At 50.9% G+C, this 18,549-nt stretch overlaps 3 protein-coding genes across 3 annotated transcripts; 1 reads left to right on the plus strand and 2 right to left on the minus strand.

Annotated features, from left to right (window-relative positions):
• The first annotated feature begins 447 nt into the window (after positions 1–447).
• Positions 448–4,551, plus strand: MARCHF9 (membrane associated ring-CH-type finger 9). The gene is made up of 4 exons (XM_043966887.1): positions 448–951; positions 2,155–2,310; positions 2,531–2,723; positions 3,655–4,551. The coding sequence occupies exons 1-4, from the start codon at positions 595–597 to the stop codon at positions 3,987–3,989; spliced, it is 1,041 nt and encodes a 346-aa protein (XP_043822822.1). The 5' UTR covers positions 448–594; the 3' UTR covers positions 3,990–4,551.
• An 852-nt stretch (positions 4,552–5,403) lies between these two features.
• On the minus strand, positions 5,404–14,051 carry LOC122728354 (25-hydroxyvitamin D-1 alpha hydroxylase, mitochondrial). Its single transcript, XM_043966889.1, has 9 exons — positions 13,175–14,051; positions 12,258–12,448; positions 11,406–11,608; positions 11,010–11,210; positions 10,733–10,905; positions 10,034–10,206; positions 9,532–9,610; positions 8,948–9,145; positions 5,404–8,554 (listed from the first exon to the last, which is right to left on the minus strand). The coding sequence occupies exons 1-9, from the start codon at positions 13,367–13,369 to the stop codon at positions 8,441–8,443; spliced, it is 1,527 nt and encodes a 508-aa protein (XP_043822824.1). The 5' UTR covers positions 13,370–14,051; the 3' UTR covers positions 5,404–8,440.
• A 73-nt stretch (positions 14,052–14,124) lies between these two features.
• On the minus strand, positions 14,125–18,528 carry METTL1 (methyltransferase 1, tRNA methylguanosine). The gene is made up of 6 exons (XM_043966888.1): positions 18,361–18,528; positions 16,547–16,710; positions 15,583–15,767; positions 15,390–15,503; positions 15,108–15,209; positions 14,125–14,937 (listed from the first exon to the last, which is right to left on the minus strand). The coding sequence occupies exons 1-6, from the start codon at positions 18,465–18,467 to the stop codon at positions 14,818–14,820; spliced, it is 792 nt and encodes a 263-aa protein (XP_043822823.1). The 5' UTR covers positions 18,468–18,528; the 3' UTR covers positions 14,125–14,817.
• Between the last annotated feature and the right edge of the window lie 21 nt (positions 18,529–18,549).

An 18,549-nucleotide genomic window follows, 5' to 3' on the forward strand; every position in this document is an offset into this window, starting at 1 on the left:
CCGCCCCCGGGGCCACCTGCTCGCGCGGGGCGGGGCGGGGATGCGCAGCCGCGGCCCCCTCCCTCCCTTCCTCCCCTTCCCCGCCCCGCCCCTCCCTCTTTCCCTCGCCGGCTCCCGGGCTCTCTCCCCGCCCGCCGCCAGCCCGCCGCTCCGGGGGGTGGGGGTGGGGGGGGTCTCTGCCGCCGCCGCCGCTGCTGCTGCCGCCGCCGGAAGGAGCCGCCATTTGCCACGGCCGAGCGGACGGGTCGAGCCGGAGCCGGAGCCGGAGCCCGAGCGGGGCCGGGGCTCGGCGGCCCGCGATGGGGGGCGGCCCCGCCGCAAGAGGACCCGGGCCCGTGACCCCGGGGACCCGGGCCGCTCCAGCCCCGGCCCCGCGGGGCGCCGCGCCCTAGAGGACCCTGGCCATGGCCCCCGGGCCGCCAGCCCCGGGGCAGGGCAGGAGGCAGCGCTGAGCCGAGCTCGCAGGCCCCGCCGCCCCCGACGCCCCCTCCTCGGCCTCGGCCCCTCCCCCGGCCAGACCCCCCGACGCCGTCCTCCCCGCGCCCCCCCCCTGAGCGGCGGCCCCCTCCCCCCGCGGCTCCCGGCGCCCGGACGATGCTTAAGTCCCGGCTCCGCATGTTCCTGAACGAGCTGAAGCTGCTGGTGCTGACGGGCGGGGGGCGGCCCCGGCCCGAGCCTCAGCCCCGGGGGGGCGGGGGAGCCGGCTGCGGCTGGGGGCCCTTCGCCGGCTGCTCGGCCCGGGACAGCGACGGCGACGACGAAGAGTACTACGGGTCGGAGCCGAGGGCCCGGGGCCCGGGGGACAAGGAAGCTCGGGCTGGACCCCCGCCGCCGCCTCCTCCGCCTCCACCTCCTGCCCCTGGCGGCCTGGACTCCTTGTCTCTGAGCAGCAGCCTGGACAGCGGGCTCCGAACCCCCCAGTGCCGGATCTGCTTCCAGGGGCCGGAGCAGGTCAGGCCCGGGCCTGGGGAGACTGGGAGCAGGGCACCAGAGATGAAAAGGGGAGGGGGGACAGGGAGCACTGGGTGGACCCAGCTGGGAAGACCAAGGAAGATGGAGGGTAAAGGGGATAACATCAGGGAGCCTGGAGTATGTGACTGGGAGAGGGGAGACCAAGGAAGGGGGCCTGAGAGAATGGCTGGGGGATGCCAGGACCAGAAACTGGTAAGGGAGACCTAGGGAAAAGCCAGGCTGGGATGGTGCCTAGAGGTGGGTTGGAGTTAGGGGTCGGACAGCCCAGAAAAGGATGAGAGATTGTGTGTCTAGGAAGCTGGCTTGGGGAGTGGGGAGATGTCAGGGCAAAGCAGCCGACTGTCCCTGGTCCCCACCTCTCCACACTTTACTATCTCTATAGGCTGTGGGAGGGGCCAGCCTTCATGGAGGCAGAGGAAAGGGTTGGTCTTTGAAAAGCTAGCCTTGGTTGTAGGGGTTGGAGCTTCTTACCTATGCTCCCTTTATTCCTCAGCATCTTTAAGCTTTGGGGAGATTCTCTGCTTTAAAGTCATCAACTTCTTTTCTTCACACAAAGATTATTCTTTGTTTAAAGTGTTCTGGAGGGAGCTCCCCATAAAGGGGGAGCAGGGGGAAGGTTAGGGGAGGATTGTTATCCCTAAGTGCTCAGAGGGAATTTCCTTTCCCTGATTGAGGGCAGACCTAGTCTGGTATGAAGGATTTCTTTTGGAATCCCATGGAGATACAGTAATAGAATCCTCTGAATTACAGCAGGATCTGTAAAGTGTTTTAAGATTATTTTGGTGGGAGGTAGAGGGGTGGTGACTGATGCTTACTTAAAGTCACTATAGCTTCCCTCTACCCACAGACCCTGTTCATCTCCTTGGTTTATACAAACAACATTCACCAAAGCTCCAAGAAAAGAGATGTTCTGGGTCCCTATGCAACTCCTTTCTATCTTCTGGTTTCTCTGATTTTGGAACAATCGCTTTCAATCTAATGATTTTCCTCCCCACTTTATTGTGTGCTCTTCATTCAGTCCTGGATGGATGGTTTCCATTGAGGGTCTTGAATTTGAATCTCTGATATGGATCTCTAATGTTGAGAGTTTTTCTAACCTGGGGAGGGGGTGAAATCGGGATCTCCTCTCTATCCAGTTGAGGTGATGGGTGATTGGGTCCCTCCTCCTCTCCCTACCCTTAGGGGGAGCTCTTGAGCCCATGTCGGTGTGATGGTTCAGTTCGTTGTACCCACCAGCCTTGCCTCATCCGATGGATCAGTGAGCGGGGATCTTGGAGTTGTGAACTCTGCTATTTCAAGTACCAGGTCCTGGCAATAAGCACCAAGAACCCACTGCAGGTGAGAGGTACAGAGGGAAGCCCCCCCCTCCCCCCCAAGCCAGTCCTGGCTGCACTTTCCCTAGTGTCATTCTGCAACATGTACCCTGTCGCCCTGACTTGTTCTCAGTCCTTGAGGCCCTCCTTATCCTGGTTGCCTCTTGTTATCATGACCCCACTTTCTGTAGCCAGAAAGACCCTATGTCTCCATGTGTCCCTCTGAAAACATCTTCCTTTTCTAGTGGCAAGCCATCTCCCTCACAGTCATTGAGAAGGTCCAGATTGCGGCCATTGTCCTGGGCTCCCTTTTCCTTGTTGCCAGCATCTCCTGGCTCATCTGGTCTTCTCTCAGTCCATCAGCCAAATGGCAGCGGCAGGACCTGCTCTTCCAGATCTGCTATGGCATGTACGGCTTTATGGATGTCGTCTGCATTGGTGAGAGACCACCTAGTCCCACATGCCAAAGTCCCCAAGGTTCCTTTAAATTTATACACGGGGGTGGGGGCGATTTTAGGAACTATGTTTTATCTGAACTATCTCTCTTTTACACCTAAACTCTATATAATCTTCACATACTGGTACTTAATACCCTGTATGGTAGGTACTTAATAAGAAGTGATAATAGACTGATATGGAATTAATTATCCTCTTTCCTCTAGCTTAAAGAAATTTGAAAGAAGAATCATAGAATCTTAGCTGGTGCTGAAAGGGACCTTATAGGTTGTCTAATACAACCCCTTCAATTTACTGAGAATGAAACTCAGAGACAATAAAATGCTTGCCTAAAGTCTAATCCTAATCTCTTCTGCCTCAGTTAACTCATCTGTAAAGTAGGGATAATAATAGCACCTACCACCCAGGGGGTATTATGAGAATACAATAAGATATTTGTAATGTGTTTTGCAAATATCAAGGTGCTATATAAATATTATCATTAGTAGTAGTAGTATTTGTTGTTGGTTACACTTATTAATTTCAGTGTGAGGATTTGAACCCACGTGATTTTATTTTAAATATAATGCTCCTGGGGCAGCTAGGTGGTGCAGTGGATAAAGCATGGGCCCTGGATTCAGGAGGACCTGAGTTCAAATCCACCCTCAGACACTTGACACTCACTAGCTGTGTGACCCTGGGCAAGTCACTTAACCCTCATTGCCCCCCCCCCACACACACACAAAAGAAAAGAAAAAAATAATGCTCCTTTAACTGTGCTATAATCAATTAGAGATGCCCTTGATTTCCCCAAGACTTATTTTTCTGCTCTACCCCAATGCCTCTTTTAATTCTTATTATTTCTGGTTTGGGTTTTCCCCAGCCCTGAGTTTAATGAAGAGTTGACCCAACCTCTGACCCCTTTCCCAACCAGGTCTCATTGTCCATGAGGGCTCTTCTGTGTACCGAATCTTCAAACGCTGGCAAGCAGTGAACCAACAGTGGAAGGTCCTGAACTATGACAAGACCAAGGACCTAGGAGGGGATGCAGGAGGGGGGATGGCAGGGAAGCCAGGCCCCAGGACCTCACGGACAGGTTCCCCACCTGGGGCCACTGGCCGCCCTCCAGCTGCTCAGCGTGTCCGGACGCTCTTGCCCCAGCACTGTGGCTACACAATTCTGCACCTGCTTGGACAGCTCCGGCCACCAGATGCCCGTTCCAGCTCCCGATCTGGCCGAGAGGTTGTCATGAGGGTCACCACTGTCTGAGTTAAACTCTCAGGAAAGGAGGACCCTGAAGTCCACTGGCTGGAGATGTGATCCAGCTCCTGCTGAGCATCTTCCCCAAATCAGGGGAGATTCTACCTAGACAAGGTGTTGCTCCCACACTTGACTGCCCCCGTGCATCAAGGGATCTCTGATGCTGACATGACCGCTGGAGATAATATCTTGCCCCCACTAATCACTCATCTTTCCCTGGGGCAAAGATTCCACCTGGATGAAATTTCGATCTTCATTGATAGCCGCTTTTCCTCCTGGGAAGTGGGGAGAACATCTTTTCCCCTGGATAGAGTGGAGAGAATCATCTTTACCTCAGCTCACACAGCCTCTGGCCCCCCAATTCCACAGGGATGATTTGGTGAAGGGGGGCCAGTGCCAGGAGGAAGGGGCTACCAACTCACCTACCCCTCCTACTCTATGGCCACAGGGCATCTGGCAATAAGACTAGTGTACATCCACCTCCTGCTCCCTGCATGAGGGCAGGGGGGTCTACCCCTGCCCTACCCCCTCTTGTTTGAGGGGAGGGCATAAAGAGTCATTTATATGCAAATAGAGGCTCATTTCTCGTCGGAGGATTGTGGGAAGATTTGAGGTTTGGGGGAGGTTTTGTCTACATAGGTTGCAAGTCCCAAAAGCACTTAGTAAGTTAACTCTTTTTCTCTCTATCAACCCATAATGGTTTGTTCCAAGTGGTTTAGCAAACACTTGCTGGTGAATAATTCATTTTAATCATACAGTTGGCAAGGCTTAGAATGGTCTGGTGGGGAAAAAAATCACATGCTCAGGAATTAGGTCAATGCTCTATTCCTCTATGCCTCAGTTTCCCTATCTACCTCATGGGATTGGTGTGAGGACAATGAAATGGTGGTCAGTTCCCATTGTAAAGAAAATATCTCAATGGACAAATGTTTTCCAAGGCCTGAGCATTTATTTCTGGTTGCATTCTACATCCCAAATCACTGAACATCAAAACAATTTGGCATTTTGATAATACCTTGGAGTTTTCTGTAATGGGACATGTGTTAGATATGGAAATACTTTTGAAAACTACGCTATAAATGCGGGAAATTATTGTCATTTTCTAAGTGTGAAATAAGGTGGGGATGAAGGTTGGGGATAAGTTTTATCAGATATCCTAAAACTTCTACTTCCATCTGGGGGGTGGGTGAAGACAGGAACTATACTGTAGACATTTTGGATCAGAAGACTCCTTTTCAGACTGTATTTTCAGTGATTAATGGTATAAAGTGGATTCTTATTCACTTGGACCAATACTGGCCATTGTCCTTGAATATGGCCTCTGGGCCCGCAGCTCTCTCTGCTTTATGTTGCCTTTCCAATAATTACATGTCTCAGTTTAGACCTGGGCTCATTCAGGCAGTTTGTGTTAACCACCAGGTTTAGGTTTTATATTGTTCTTTTACTATAAATTTTATCAAATTGTGCCCCCTCCTCCCCAAGGGGTCTACATGTGCATTATTGACCATTTGTGAGAGGATATTGCCTGAGGATAGTGTTGGAGTGGTATCTGGTAGCAGTTATAGACTGGTCCTAAATATTCACCAACACCAGACCTGGTCATTCCTCATTCAGGAGGCCCTGGGATTGTGTGCCCTCAGGTCTATGCTGTGGTGCTAAGTGAATTATTCATCAGCAATGAGAATATTCAGGTTACATAATGGACTCAGGAGTTTAAAGGGTTGAAATCATTCCTTTCCTATTATTGTTAGTCTTTCCTCTAGGGAAGGCCTGAGCCTCCTCCAAAGGGTTGTTTGGGGGGAAATGCTTCTTCATTGACCACAATTAGTTTCCCATACCTCTTAGTGGTCAGCTGAGACTTCAGCTTAGAAGATCCCCCTTCCTCTCCCAGCTCCAACCTAGGTGCTGTCCATGGTGCTGTTCTGTAGACTAGCTAGAGGGTGGGAGTGGGATAGTTGGGAGCTGGGTGGGAGAAAAGTGTTTGCCTTTTATTCTCAGTTATTTGGGGATGCAGACATCCTGCCCTCCTGCCCACACTACTTATTTTCCCAGTCACTAGCTCCCTTAGACCCTTACCTTCTTTGTCCCATCCCTAAAGTCAGGCCAGAGTGGGGAGAGGGCTAAGGCAAAGCTCCCTTCCTAATAATGGGCAATTCTGCCTTCCTGGAGAGTGAGCACTTGCACTCCTTCGTCTCTTACTTTACCATCCACAAGGCAGCTGTTTTTCCAGACAGTGACCACTAGCACTTACACATTTGCTGACATGCTCAGACAAAGACATAAGGGTTTGGGGATGTATTTGCCAAACCCTTTCCACCTCCAGGCCCTCTCCCAGTGAGTAAGGGCCCCACATTGAGGCTCAATCACATACAAGTACTTACGTACATACTGCCCTTCAGGGCCTGAGTCTGGGCCAAATGCGTCAGTGCCTTTTCCTTTCCTCTTGTTTCTGAGAAAAGGCCTCAGTAGAGTGGCTGAGGGTGAGACTAGGCAATGGGGGCTGGTGGTGGAAGGCAGAACAATTCCCTTTTCCAATTTAGGGGGTCCCCGTCTAGATTAGGGTATTTTTTGAAATTATTGTTCCTCTAGGAAGGGCCATTGAGTGCTATTTTGGGTAATCCTGCAACAGGCTGAAGGGCAGGAGGGTTTAAGGATGAACTCGCATCTCTCCAGATCTAGAGTTGGGGGATGAGAAATTGGGTTTAGGTTAACTTGAACCTGGGGGGGGGGCAGGGAAGAGAAAACCCTGAACCTAGAGTCACAAGTGGTCTGTGGTCTGATCAAGGTCCTGACATACACAGGCTTTTGAATCTAAAAAGAATAGTCATAGGGGTGGGTACAGTGTTATTTAATATACACACATCTTTGTTCCTGCGCAATGATGCAGAGAGCTTGTAAGTCCTGGATTTGTATAGACTTTGTATGGATATCCTCTCTCAGAAAGCCTGGGATAAGAGAGATCCTTCTGTCTCCCACTGAGCTATGGCTATTGGGGTTTTCTTTGGCTAGGCTGAAGAAAGGGAGATGAGGAAGTATGATAGTGAAACTTGATCCATACTCTGATAATTGGGGTGGTGGTGGTAAGAAAGTGGGCAAGTCCTGACTGGGTTGGTTACCTGGGCTATTTTAGGGGGGGCAGGGTAGAACCAGGTAGAGATTACTGACAGATTTATTGCAGAAGAAAGATGAGTTAATTCATATTTAAATCATAAGGGGGAGAATTGTGCCCAGAATCTGAGGGGCTGGGGGGCATACTGAGTCAAAGAATTAGAGATTCCTTCTGCCTAATCAGCCTTTACCCCTCCTGTATCAGTGCCTGAGGGTTTCTGCTTGGCCCCATACTCAGTATACATCATCTCTGTGCAAATGAATGAATGTATCTGTCTTTTTTCCTGTCATTCCTTCCATCATTCTCAATTTCCATCTATACTTTGATCTCTGTCAGCCCTGTGAAGGAGATTATTTCAAAATAATAATCTCAGAGACTTGGAGAGTTACTCTGTAAAGAGCCTTTGGCCTTGACCATCCTATTTCCAAAGGTCTCCCCCTTTGGAAACTACTCAACACCCTCTGTTCATCTCTGTGGTGTCCTAACACTTTTATTCAAACCTGCAATTCTCTTCCTCTTTGATTTGTCTAACCCATTGGTTAGAAGCCTGATTCTTCAGGCCCTCCTGCTCTTTTATTTTTATTTATTTATTTTTGTAGGAAGCCAGACTTGGCTGCTTCCCATGGCAGACAGTAAGTAACATGCCTGGGTCAGTGATGTAACAAACTCTTCCAGGTGCTCAGACCACCCAGTGTTCATCAGGTCACTTCCAGTGCCAGAGAAACCAATGCAGGTGGGAAGATTCAGAATTACCAGCCCTAAACCTGGAGGAGTGGGAAGCAAAGCAGAGAGCAAACCCAGAAAGGATAGCAGGAGAGAGAGAGAGAATGTGTGTGTGTGTATTATTACAAATGTATAAAGAATCACAATACAAAAAAAGACAGAGTGGGCAGGATTTGGGTTGGCAGTGATCTATGATAAAAATCTTGGGGTGGGGATTGACCCAAGGTTCCAGGCTTAACTGGCAATGGACAAGTGCCTACATGACCAATGCTCAGTGGGTTTCAGAGAGCATGGATAGAAAGGGATGGAATCATAGAGCACCTGAGACCTTATTCCATGTGGCTTAAGGCTAAAATTAACAAGTTTCCTTGGGGCCCACAATATTCCACCCTTCTCACTGGTCTAGACCAAATGCATAGTACATGCTCAACAGATGAAGTTTCCCGTCCTTTGTCCAGGTCTGTCCCAGGGCCTTTGATTTGATCATTCTCCAATTCAGCACAAAAGCACCTTTCCTCCCCATGGAGAGGATGGAGAAAGGGTTTTCCAGGCACCTCAAAGACTTGTGTCTATTTACCCTCTTACATCAAGGAATGGGGGAGAGGAAATACGGAGATAAATCACATCATTAACGGTCAACAAACTTCAGGTTGATGCTTCTCTCAGGCACCAGGACTGTCCTAGTCATTGGCCTGATGATCCCAGTACCTGGCTCTGGCCTAACTTCAAAGTGCATCAGGATCTAGAATGGGAAGGAGGAAGCAGTCACTGTAAGTGGTGGTCAGTACTTGTGGGCACAGTCACCATTAGGAGATATAACATCCAGGGTGCCATAGGCATTGAGGTGATACATTTTGGGAATGGTCAGTATCAAATAAAAGATGCTATCAAGGGGATCAATAACAGAAGGGTCACTTCTAGGGAACAATCAGAATCAGACAGGATTGTTTTTGGTAATAACAGCCGAGAAAGAGGAGTACTGGAGATCCCTTGAGGCATCTTTTATGGAGAGATCTTCACATTACAAGGAGTCTAAAAGAACTGGAATGGGTTATCTGGCCTTCTAAGGCTTGGGCTGAGGTGGGAGGGAGGGGCACAGGTCCAGGAGAGAGGAATCTTTCTCATGAACACTCACCTGGGCAAGAGCCAGGTTTAGCTCAAGCTCTGCTAGGCGCTTTCCTATACAGCTGCGTTTGCCAAAGCCAAAGGGAAGGGAGGCAAAAGGATGGGGAGCTGACTGTCCCCCTAGCCATCTTTCTGGGCGGAATGCATTTGGTTCTGGGAACTGGGCAGAGTCTCGAGACGTGGAATAGTGACACAGAGTGACCAGGGTCTGGTGAGAAAAGAAGAAAAACCAGTCAATGGAGGGACTAGCTACCAGGGACAGGAGTAAGAGGGTTGGGCCAGGTGTGACAGTGATTGGGAGTGAAAGGTTCAGAAGAGGTCTGTCTGACACTGCAGAAAGAATTCTTAGGGGATCACTTTAGAAATAGTTCGACCTTCCTCTGACCTCCAAATCAACTCAACAAATGTTTAATGAGTGCCTGCTCGATGGAAGGCACTGTCACTTTGGGGAGGCCTTTACGGAATTTAGAATGGGGAGCAGGGACCTGAATGATTAAAGATCTGACAGAGATGTTGGGCTCAGGCTAGGACTGGGGAGAAAGGGGGAGGTGGGATGGGGAATAGATTCAGGAGGATCTCACTGGTCCTACTCACATTTCTGGGGATGATATAACCACCTACACGAATATCTTTGTCTGGGACACGGGAATTTCCAGGTACCACAGGGTATAGTCTTGGATGCATAGAGTTGAAAAGAGGACAACAAAGTGAGATTGAGGACTAGCAGCTTTTCTCCTAAACTCTCCATTTCCCTTCTTGCCCCATATGTGCCTGGAGGACACTTCTTTGGTCTTCCAAGCAAACTGCTTCTGGTTATATTCCTTGCCCACCTGTGAGTCTCCCACCACTCACCTCTGTTAATAGAATGATTGACATCTTCCTAATGCCTTTCCATTTCCCCATTTTTTTTTTTTTTGGTGGGGCAACTGGGGTTGTGTCAAGTGTTGGAACTGAGGTCCTCCTGAATCCAGGGCTAGTGCTTTATCCACTGCGCCACCTAGCTGCCCCTCCCCATATTCTTTTATGGGATCCCACTCAGCTCTCCTGCCTCCTTAATCATCTCTCACCACTTTACCTCAATGCCTCTCCCTCTCACCTCAGCACTTCCTTCACTACAGCTCTCAGCAGGGGCAGCTGGGCCAAGGTAGTGGCTGGGGGGTGGGCAGAACACCCAGGAGCCACGGCCCCGGTGATCTCGGCATGGAGTGCAGCCTGAACTTCTGGGTGATGTGCAAGTTCATACAGAGCCCAAGAAAGTGTGTTGGACACCTGGGAGGGGCATGAGCAAGAGGGCTTAGAGTCGAGAGGCCAGAATTCACAGACATTAGCTACCCAAGGTCAGGGTTTGGGTCAGTCAGTAATGTGGGAGGGGTCAACCCTAAACTAGCAGCAGGATCCAGAGGAGGCTAGAATTCAGTGATCAAAGCTGAACCACCCATAGGGGAGGGGAGAAGTGTGGGGGAGTATTCTTGCTCTGTAAAAGGTATAAGGGCTCCAGAAATAAAACTGTTACTGACACCTAACACTTTAAAGTTTACCAAGTACTGTTCCATCAATCATTTGAGCCTCAAAGTAAATTGTGCTGCCACTTACTGCCTATGTGACTTTGGGTCATTCACTTCTCTGAGCCTCAATTTCCCTATCTGTGAAATTAGGGGCTTGGACTAGAGGACCTCTGAGGTCCCTTCTAGCGCTGAACAGATGATCCCACTAGTCTGATTTGACCGATGAGGAAACTGAGAAGGGTTGTCCCCATGGTCATGCAGCCAGTAGGTGTGCAGAAAAATGACCTTACTGTATCCACCCCAGCCAGCAGTAACTCAGTGATGTTTCCAAGGATAGATGCATATGGCAGCTCTTTCTGGAACAGGAAGCGGGTCAAGTGAGGTGCAGATACAGGCGCAATCCGAGGCTCCATTACGGGTCTTGCAGCTGCCTCAGCCTCCCTCTGCTCCATGTGCTTCTCGGCTGGTTGGAAAAGAAAGTGATGGATGACTTCCTGGAGCCTCCTTGTGGCCCTTTCTTCAGTTCCCAGCACCCCTGGTTGTGGATACCCTGTCCTGGCACCTCACCGAAGGCAAACATTTGGTCCCAGTCTCGACACAGGCGGTTCCAGGGTCCGGGCAAGAGCCGGTTCAGCCAGTTTGGCATCGCCATGGTCAGTAGTGTGGACACAAACACGGAGCCCACTGCACGAATGAAGGTCTCCGTTTCTGGGGGTACTTCAGGCTCCAGACATCCTAGCCGGGAGCCCAGGAGTACGGCCCCAATGCCTGTGAGAAGATGTTACAACCTAGCGAGAATCTTCACAAACTCTGCCTTCAACAAGGCGCACCCTTGCTGCCCCCGCAGGCCGGAGAGGGTGAGGGAATGTCTGCCCACAAGTTCGTTCCATTTTTACTCCTCCCAAGGTCAACCACCGAACACTAGCGGAGACAACCGATTCTCAAGCATTACCTAGGTCCTACCTTCCAGGCCGAACTTGTAGAATTCTCCAGCCACATCTCGTACGAGGTCGGATGATCCTCCTAGACGACCCTTCTGTCTGCGTAGCAGGCGCACCAGGTCGCAGACCACACTGTCCACGGTCTCTGCATAGTCAGCGGAGGCTCGGGGCAGGAGCAGGAGGGGGGCCAGGAGGCTTCGGAGCCTCTGCCATTCGTCTCCTTCACTGAGGAGGTTCGGAAAGGATGGAGTAAGGAAAGGTGGGAAAGGCGTACATAGGAGCATAAGTTACCCAGCATTGGCCGGAAGAGGCGAGGCAGGGGGTTGTCCCCACTCTTTTTCGCCCTCAGGGTGCAGAGGTATTCTCTCCCAGGCTCTTTCTCTCCTTCCACGTCCGGTCCCTAGTTACTCATTTCCTGCCTCCAAGCGACCCCAGTTCCCGAGTGCCCTGAGTCAGAGCGTCTCCAGTCGGTCCAGTCCCTCTCCACTTTTCTCAAGCCCCTTAGGGCAGAACCAAGGACCGGGAGGAGAGCGCATCTCCACTTCCAGCGCCTCAGCCTAGTTCAACGAAGGAACATAAAAAGCAAGGTCCAAGGGGAACCGAGGCCGGGGAATTAGAATAGTCTGGGAAGTTTCTGGCGTTCAGCTGGGTAGGTGGTGGGGTGGAGGAGAGGATGAGGACAGAAATGTACAAATGGAGAGAGGACAGGCTAGCAATGGAGAAAGATCGCAGAATTGGGGCACTTGGAAATCCTTTGGAGTAGGGAGATTTGGCGGGGGGCGGACGCTAGCTAAAGGTGAAGCATATTGAGAGATGGAGAGACGCTCTAGACTGGGGTGCCTCAGGGCGTGCCGGGGTTCAGGGGGCGACTTACGCTGTGAGCAGTCCACAGGCCCGGTGGCAACGTCGCCGGTGCTCCGCCCAAGGTGAGAAGCTGCAGCGCTCAGGGTGGGGACCCTCCTGTCTGAGCACCTGCTCGATCAGGGCAGGAGCTGCCACATAGACCGTCTGCACCGGTCCGAAGCTGGCGAACCACACGGGGCCAAAGCGGGCAGAATCTTGCACCTGGAGCAAGGCGACAACCTTGAGACCCCGCTCCCCCTTGCTCTGAAACCCCGACTGCCACGGTAAAGAGTTGAGGAAGTCTATATCATCATAGACCCCTGCATCCCCTTCACCATCAGCTACCGAACTTTTCTGAAGAACTACAAACTCCTGTCCTGCTTCACAGCCCCTGAAAATGCAAGAGCGAAGGGGCGGGGGCGCAGGCGTAAACTTTCCTCCAATCAAAAAACCTAGTTCGACCACTTTATTCTAGTTTTGGAAGTCCACTCGTGTGGCGGCTGGGACTAGGGACATTTCCAGGATATTTCCAATGCAGATGGAGTCTCTTGGCAGACTAAACTTCGCGCTGACCCTCACAATGTTCTGAACGCACTAAATTAACGCCTCTCACCGTTTTCCAGACCTGGGAGCCTGCATCCAGTTATTGGTCAGTATGTTATATTGTGTGTGTACGTGTTTGTACACATGTGCGCGCGCGCACACCCCCCCACCCCCATAGTTGGGTGCTGCTTTTCGAAATCCCCTCAGTCCTTGGTTAACTTTGCTGACTCAAACTTTTATCTACTTAGTTTAAATATTGCCATCAGTCCCCCAAAGTTCTCAACCTTCACTTTCTGCTAATTGCAAAGATGTTTCCCCAGGGGCCTGCCTCCTCAACTGAATCCCAAGTACCTTCTCTTTCAGCTACCCCACACCGCCCCGGGTAGAGGTGGGGGGACCCCATACCTGCAGCTCATGTAGACGAGACAGCCCCCCTTTGCAGAAAAGTTCTGCTAGGAAGCTGAGGGTAGAAGGGCCAGGAAGGTCTGTCAAGGCTGAGGGGATTCTCTCCCTGCCCTTAAAGCCCAGCTTTACACCCAGTTCTGGAATCAAGCGAGTAAGTCGCAACACCTTTGTCGCCAGCTTGAGGGTCTGTGGCATGATGAAATGCAGCAAACACTGGGAACGTGCGCTTCTTCAGAGCATCTTATCTAACCTTTCTGGCCCCTACTTAAAGTTATGGAGGAAGAGGAGCCACCCCCTCCAGTGCACTCCAGCCAATCCCTTCTCTCTTTGGCTGTCAGGGTGCCATGATTTGCATAGTAAATACCCCAAGCAGACAGACAACTCAATTGATGTAACCCAGAAACCCTCCTACTCACTCCTGGGTGGCCCTCTCCCCTTCCTCAGTTTCTCTTCAGGTCTGTGTACCACCCCCTTACCCCCAATTAAAAATAAGGGAGATGATGCATCTATACTAGTCTCTTGCATCCCCACCCCTTTTCTCTAAGGAGCCAAGCCACGTCCCCTCTCCACCTCCCTAAGGAATTCCCCCTCTTCCAACTTGTCCAGGGAATAGACACAGCAGCCTCCGCTCCCATTTTCTTTGCTCCCGGACAGTACATTCTCCCCAGGGAGGCACTTGGCTCCTTTCTCTTATAGGACAAGTGTCAAAAGGATGGCTCAGTGTGTGCTGAGAGAGGTGGGGAAAGTCAAGGCAATGTTATAGCCAACCATGGACCATGCTGGTGGGGTTTGGAGCGATGATCTCAAAGAAGTTTGGGAATGGCCCAAGTGCCTTGGGGTCTGTCAGTCCCCTCTAGTGGATCACCATCTGGTCAGCTGCCCAACAAGGTCTTTTCATTTACAAATCCTATTTACTGACCACCTTTACAAAGACACAGAAACATGGCAAGTTCTTTTGCCCATCAGCCAACAATTTCAATAGCTGTGGCCACTATATAATTAAAGGTCAACAGGGAGGGGACAATATCCTGTTTCAAAATGCCTTCCCCTTATACTTTCCAAAGGCAGTCACTAAAGCAGTCTCAGACCACTGTACAGCCAGAAGCCCAGAAATGGTGGGAGGTGGGATGGAGAAGGAGGAGAGAAACTTGCTGTTTGCCTTTTGCCTGGACAGCAGCACTGGCAAGTTTAGACAGACACATAGAACCCTCAGCAGAGCAAAATAAACACAAGTAACTACAGTGATCTGAGCCCAGCAGGTAGTTTAGCTAGTAGTGCAATGTGATTTCTTATTCCAGCTACACAAGAGAATATCCTGGCTGAAAGGGGTTCTAAAGAATCAGTCCCCTTTAACTCAGGAACACTTTCTAACAGGTCTTAGGCTCGAGGTACACATTTTCCATCTGTGTCCTGGTGAAAACTGGCCTGAAGAACAATCAAGGAGTCAAGGAAGCTGCTCAGAAGGGTCCCTTCCCTTCTCAGTGCATCCCAGGCCGAGCAGAAACAGTGCAGCACAGAGATGTCCACTCCCACCTAGATGGCAGAAGAGCCTCTATCATTCCTCCCAGACAAAGGAAGAATAGAGCTAGATAAGGCAGGGCCAGGGAACAGTGTCCAGCCAGAGGGGAGCCAGGGGCTAGTAGTTAGGCAACAGAGTCCTGAATTCTCCGGAAGATGGCTGGGAAGTTCTTCCCTCCATTTCGAAGAACCTTCTTTCCCTCTTCAGTTGAAGTGCCAAGACGTCCCACAATGGGATCATCTACCTAGGGAGGGAAGTGAAAATTCCAAGTGAATCTTCCCCCACCCCCAGGTTTCTGCCTTCCCACAAAGCTCCATCCTATGCTCCCAGTATTGTGCTGGGCTCAAGAGACCATCTCGTTTTCAAAGGATTTTATTCCCTTTCCCCCCCAACACCATTTGCCTCCCAACTCACCAGTTCCTCTAGGGGCACTCGCTCAAACAAGGGATGCTCTTCAAAGTGGGTACAGATCCAGCTGTGCAGGTCCATCACATCTGTGATGGTATATACCAGACCCTGCAGAGACCCCATTCCACTGGTCAATGTTGCTGGATAAAACTGGGTTTTATCTCAGGGATTGCTGGTAGGGAGCCTAAATAAGGGAGTGATAAGACTATGGAAAGAAGTCCCTCCCCTTCATCCCAATCTGAGGTCCCCAACACAATCTCTCATCCTTTCCTCCCACCCCAAACTGACCCCAATTCTCAGCACGTAGGCATATTCCGCCAGGAGTGTAGGGCTGATGATTCGCCACTTGTGTTTGGTCCGTTTGAAGTGTGGGTCAGGAAAGAGGAAGAACATCTTTGTCAACTGTGAGGAAGACAGGGTGGTGAGACACCAGCCAACAACCAAGCTGGGAAATCCCAGTGTCTCCGATACCCCATCTCACCTGCCCTTTGTGGAAAAAGTTGGGAAGGTGCTTCATGGCATTGCTACGAAGACAGGCGATGTTCTGGAAGCCACCCCCAGAAGTAGATCGAAGGGCTCGGATCCTATCCTGAACATAATCTGAGACTTTTACACGGATCTCTAGGCCAAGGATCAGCGTGTTTGGGAACATCGGGGATAGTTCCACTGGGTGAAAATGAAAGGTGCAGAATCATCGCATACTAAACCTAAATGGGTAGGAAAGCCCCAATCCAAGGGAGAGATTGTTACCCAGACTAGGAAAAGGAAATGGGCCCAAGGGAAATGTTTTGAATGAATAGGGAATTGTCATCAGAGCCCCAGTGGGAATGAGAAGCTAGAAAGACAGAGCAGGATGCAGCTGCAGGAAAATGGGGGAGATGACGAGAGATCAAGAATAGTCTGGATAGTTACTCAGTGTGTGTGTGTGTGTGTGTGTGAGAGAGAGAGAGAGAGAGAGAGAGAGAGAGAGAGAGAGATGAATATTGGGAAAAAATAAGGAGGGGAGGAGAGGAAAATACTGATGGTGGGGCAAGAAGAGGAATCATGGAAGGAGGGAAGAATTCCTGGGAGGCCTGAGAGAGATGGTTAAGGATCACTGGACATAGCGGCTGATCTCTGACGCTCATGTTGATCCACTCACTGACCCAAGACCTGGCAGGTAAGATACTTCATGTAGGGACTGTGGTCAGGAGGAGGGGCCAGACAGGTCATCCCTGGTTTAGAGAGGCATCTGAGGCAGCACCTTCCCTGTTCCTGGCCAAAGGCCACAGGCTCTGAGTGGGGGGTAGACACTGATGTCAAAGAGTCAATGTCTGGGTCCGAAGGGGAAAGGCCAAAACTGCAGCCCCACCAAAGTTGCTGCACAGGCAGAAGAGCCTGGGCCCTTTCAGTCTCACCTCCCTTTTCCCCCTGCCCAAGGAGACAGGGCCACTGCAAAGCGTTACCTAACAAACCACCATAGCCACAGCCTATGTCTGCAAATTCCACTTGGGCCTGAGCTCCCTCTTCTTTCTCATCCTTTGGGTCATCATGGCTCTGGTTGTGGGTCAGTGGGGCAAAGAACTTGGGGTAGAGCTCAGACCAGTCCATCTCCTCTGGCTTCACAGGGCTGTGGAGGGAGGGTGGTGTGAGTAGGGGAGTAAAAAAATGCAGAAATGGTACTGTGGGTGGGGTGAAAGGAAGTTTTCCCACAAACAGTGGGCTTTCTGCCCTCAAGGAGACATAATGGAAAACACCCTTAACCCCCAGTGTGAATCACAGGCCCATTTTGAGGAAATGTACCACCCCCACTAGGGCCTGATCAGCTGCTGACCCATTCATCCTAATTTCTATCATTTCATGTGACCACTGGTTAGTCTGGTTTCTTTTTGTGGCTGAAAGCAGAAATTCCCAATTTTTATTTTGGGGGGGGGGGTGTTGTATGTGATTTAGGAAGGGACCTGACACAATGAACTGGAGTCTTAGTCTAGTTATATTATCTGTCCCAGGTAAAATTGTTCTTACAGAGTTTACAGAGTGGGGGCAAAAGGATCAAAGTTCACTCTAAGCTATCAAGTTCTCCTTCCTCTATTTACCTCCTTCCATTGACAACCCCTTCTCCCCCTTCAAGGCAACAAAGCTTCTACAACCTTCTTAAGCATATTTATTTATCTAGGCCATTCAATCTATTCTTTTCCTCCCATCTGCTGACTCCCCCTTCATCTCACTCCTTCAGTCTACACAGCAAATCCTCTCCTTCTTAACAGAATTCGAATTCCTCTAATATGGTCTCTATCTCCAACCCATTTCTGTCCTTCCTTCTCTTAAACTGAACCATAAAGTACCATACAAATAACAATTCATTTTTTATTATTGGTCTTAATTTGCAAAGCACTTTTCAACCCAGAGATAGGAGGTATAAATATTATTACCCTTTTTTGACAAAATGAGGGAAAAGTCCTACTCTGAAGCACTATGGTGTGGGGGGAGGTGATCCAACATTCTTGAAGGTGGAGCACAAACACCAGTCGGTTTTTACTAAGTTGAAAAGGTTTTGAGTTGGGGTTACTGACAGGCTGCACATGCTGGCAGACTGCCAGTTTAGCTAAGTAAGAAAAGATCCATTATGAGAAGGGTGCCCACTAGGTAATGAATTTTATTGACCATTGCAACCTAGGAAATGGAAGGATTGGAGGGGCAGCTTAAATTGATATAAGAGAAAACTGACTTAAGGGACTCTCTAAGGTCACGCTCATTAAACCCAGGGTTTCTGAGTCTTGTGCCCCATAAAAAGACAAGGGGAGGTCCAGTATCAGCCCCTCCCCTGCTTCTGGGGTCAAGTTCACTGCAGTCCAGCCCAAGCCCCTCCCTTCTTGCAGAGGGCCGGTTGGCTGCATCCCAAGAATGCTATGGGAGAAGTCCAGCCCTGACCCCCCAATGCTGCTGAGGCCAAGTTCACTGCTCCCCACTGTTGCTATGGGAGAAGAGGTCCACCCCTAGCCCGCCAGTGCTGCTGAGGTAGAGTTCACTGCACCCTGCTATTGCTATGGGGGAAGGGGAGGTCTAACCCCGGCCTCCCAATGCGCCTAGGTCCCGCTCTCCTGATACCCCAGTGGCAGCGGGGCCCCAGGAGCTCCGTGATCCGTCACTCCCCCCACTCCCCATGAGTCCGTCCGTCCCCCCAGATCCCCCGAGACCTCTCCGCTCGGGGGTCGCGCCCGGCTCTGGAGCAGGTTTCTCCAGTATTAGGAAGCCAGTTTCCCGGTTGGGCCTAACTCACTAGCACAGCGTGTGGTCGGCCATGGGGTTAGAGTGAGCTCGTTGTCGGTAGAAGCGCTTCTGGGGCGCAGGGGCCGGGGCTCCTTCGCCGAGCTCCGCGCCCTCCATGGCTCCGGGGTCCTAGGACTTCCGCGACTCGACTCTCACGTGGAGACGCCCGCCAGCCGGCCCTCGGCGCGCAGTGATGAAG

This window comes from Dromiciops gliroides, chromosome 5 (assembly GCF_019393635.1).
Source record: "Dromiciops gliroides isolate mDroGli1 chromosome 5, mDroGli1.pri, whole genome shotgun sequence".
NCBI classification, from domain to species: domain Eukaryota; kingdom Metazoa; phylum Chordata; class Mammalia; order Microbiotheria; family Microbiotheriidae; genus Dromiciops; species Dromiciops gliroides.

Excerpts from the sequence above, each read along its gene's own strand:
- LOC122728354 (XM_043966889.1), bottom strand. The coding sequence starts at position 13,369 with ATGCCACAGACCCTCAAGCTGGCGACAAAGGTGTTGCGACTTACTCGC. Across the intron at positions 12,449-13,174 it reads CTCGTCTACATGAGCTGCAG|GTGCAAGATTCTGCCCGCTT; the intron begins GTATGGGGTCCC and ends GCCTTGCTCCAG. Across the intron at positions 9,146-9,531 it reads GTTATATCATCCCCAGAAAT|ACCCTGGTCACTCTGTGTCA; the intron begins GTGAGTAGGACC and ends TTTTCTCACCAG.
- MARCHF9 (XM_043966887.1), top strand. The coding sequence starts at position 595 with ATGCTTAAGTCCCGGCTCCGCATGTTCCTGAACGAGCTGAAGCTGCTG. Across the intron at positions 952-2,154 it reads GCTTCCAGGGGCCGGAGCAG|GGGGAGCTCTTGAGCCCATG; the intron begins GTCAGGCCCGGG and ends CCCTACCCTTAG. Across the intron at positions 2,311-2,530 it reads GCACCAAGAACCCACTGCAG|TGGCAAGCCATCTCCCTCAC; the intron begins GTGAGAGGTACA and ends TTCCTTTTCTAG.
- METTL1 (XM_043966888.1), bottom strand. The coding sequence starts at position 18,467 with ATGGAGGGCGCGGAGCTCGGCGAAGGAGCCCCGGCCCCTGCGCCCCAG. Across the intron at positions 16,711-18,360 it reads GCCGACCACACGCTGTGCTA|CCCTGTGAAGCCAGAGGAGA; the intron begins GTGAGTTAGGCC and ends CTCCCTCCACAG. Across the intron at positions 15,210-15,389 it reads CCTACGTGCTGAGAATTGGG|GGTCTGGTATATACCATCAC; the intron begins GTCAGTTTGGGG and ends GGGTCTCTGCAG.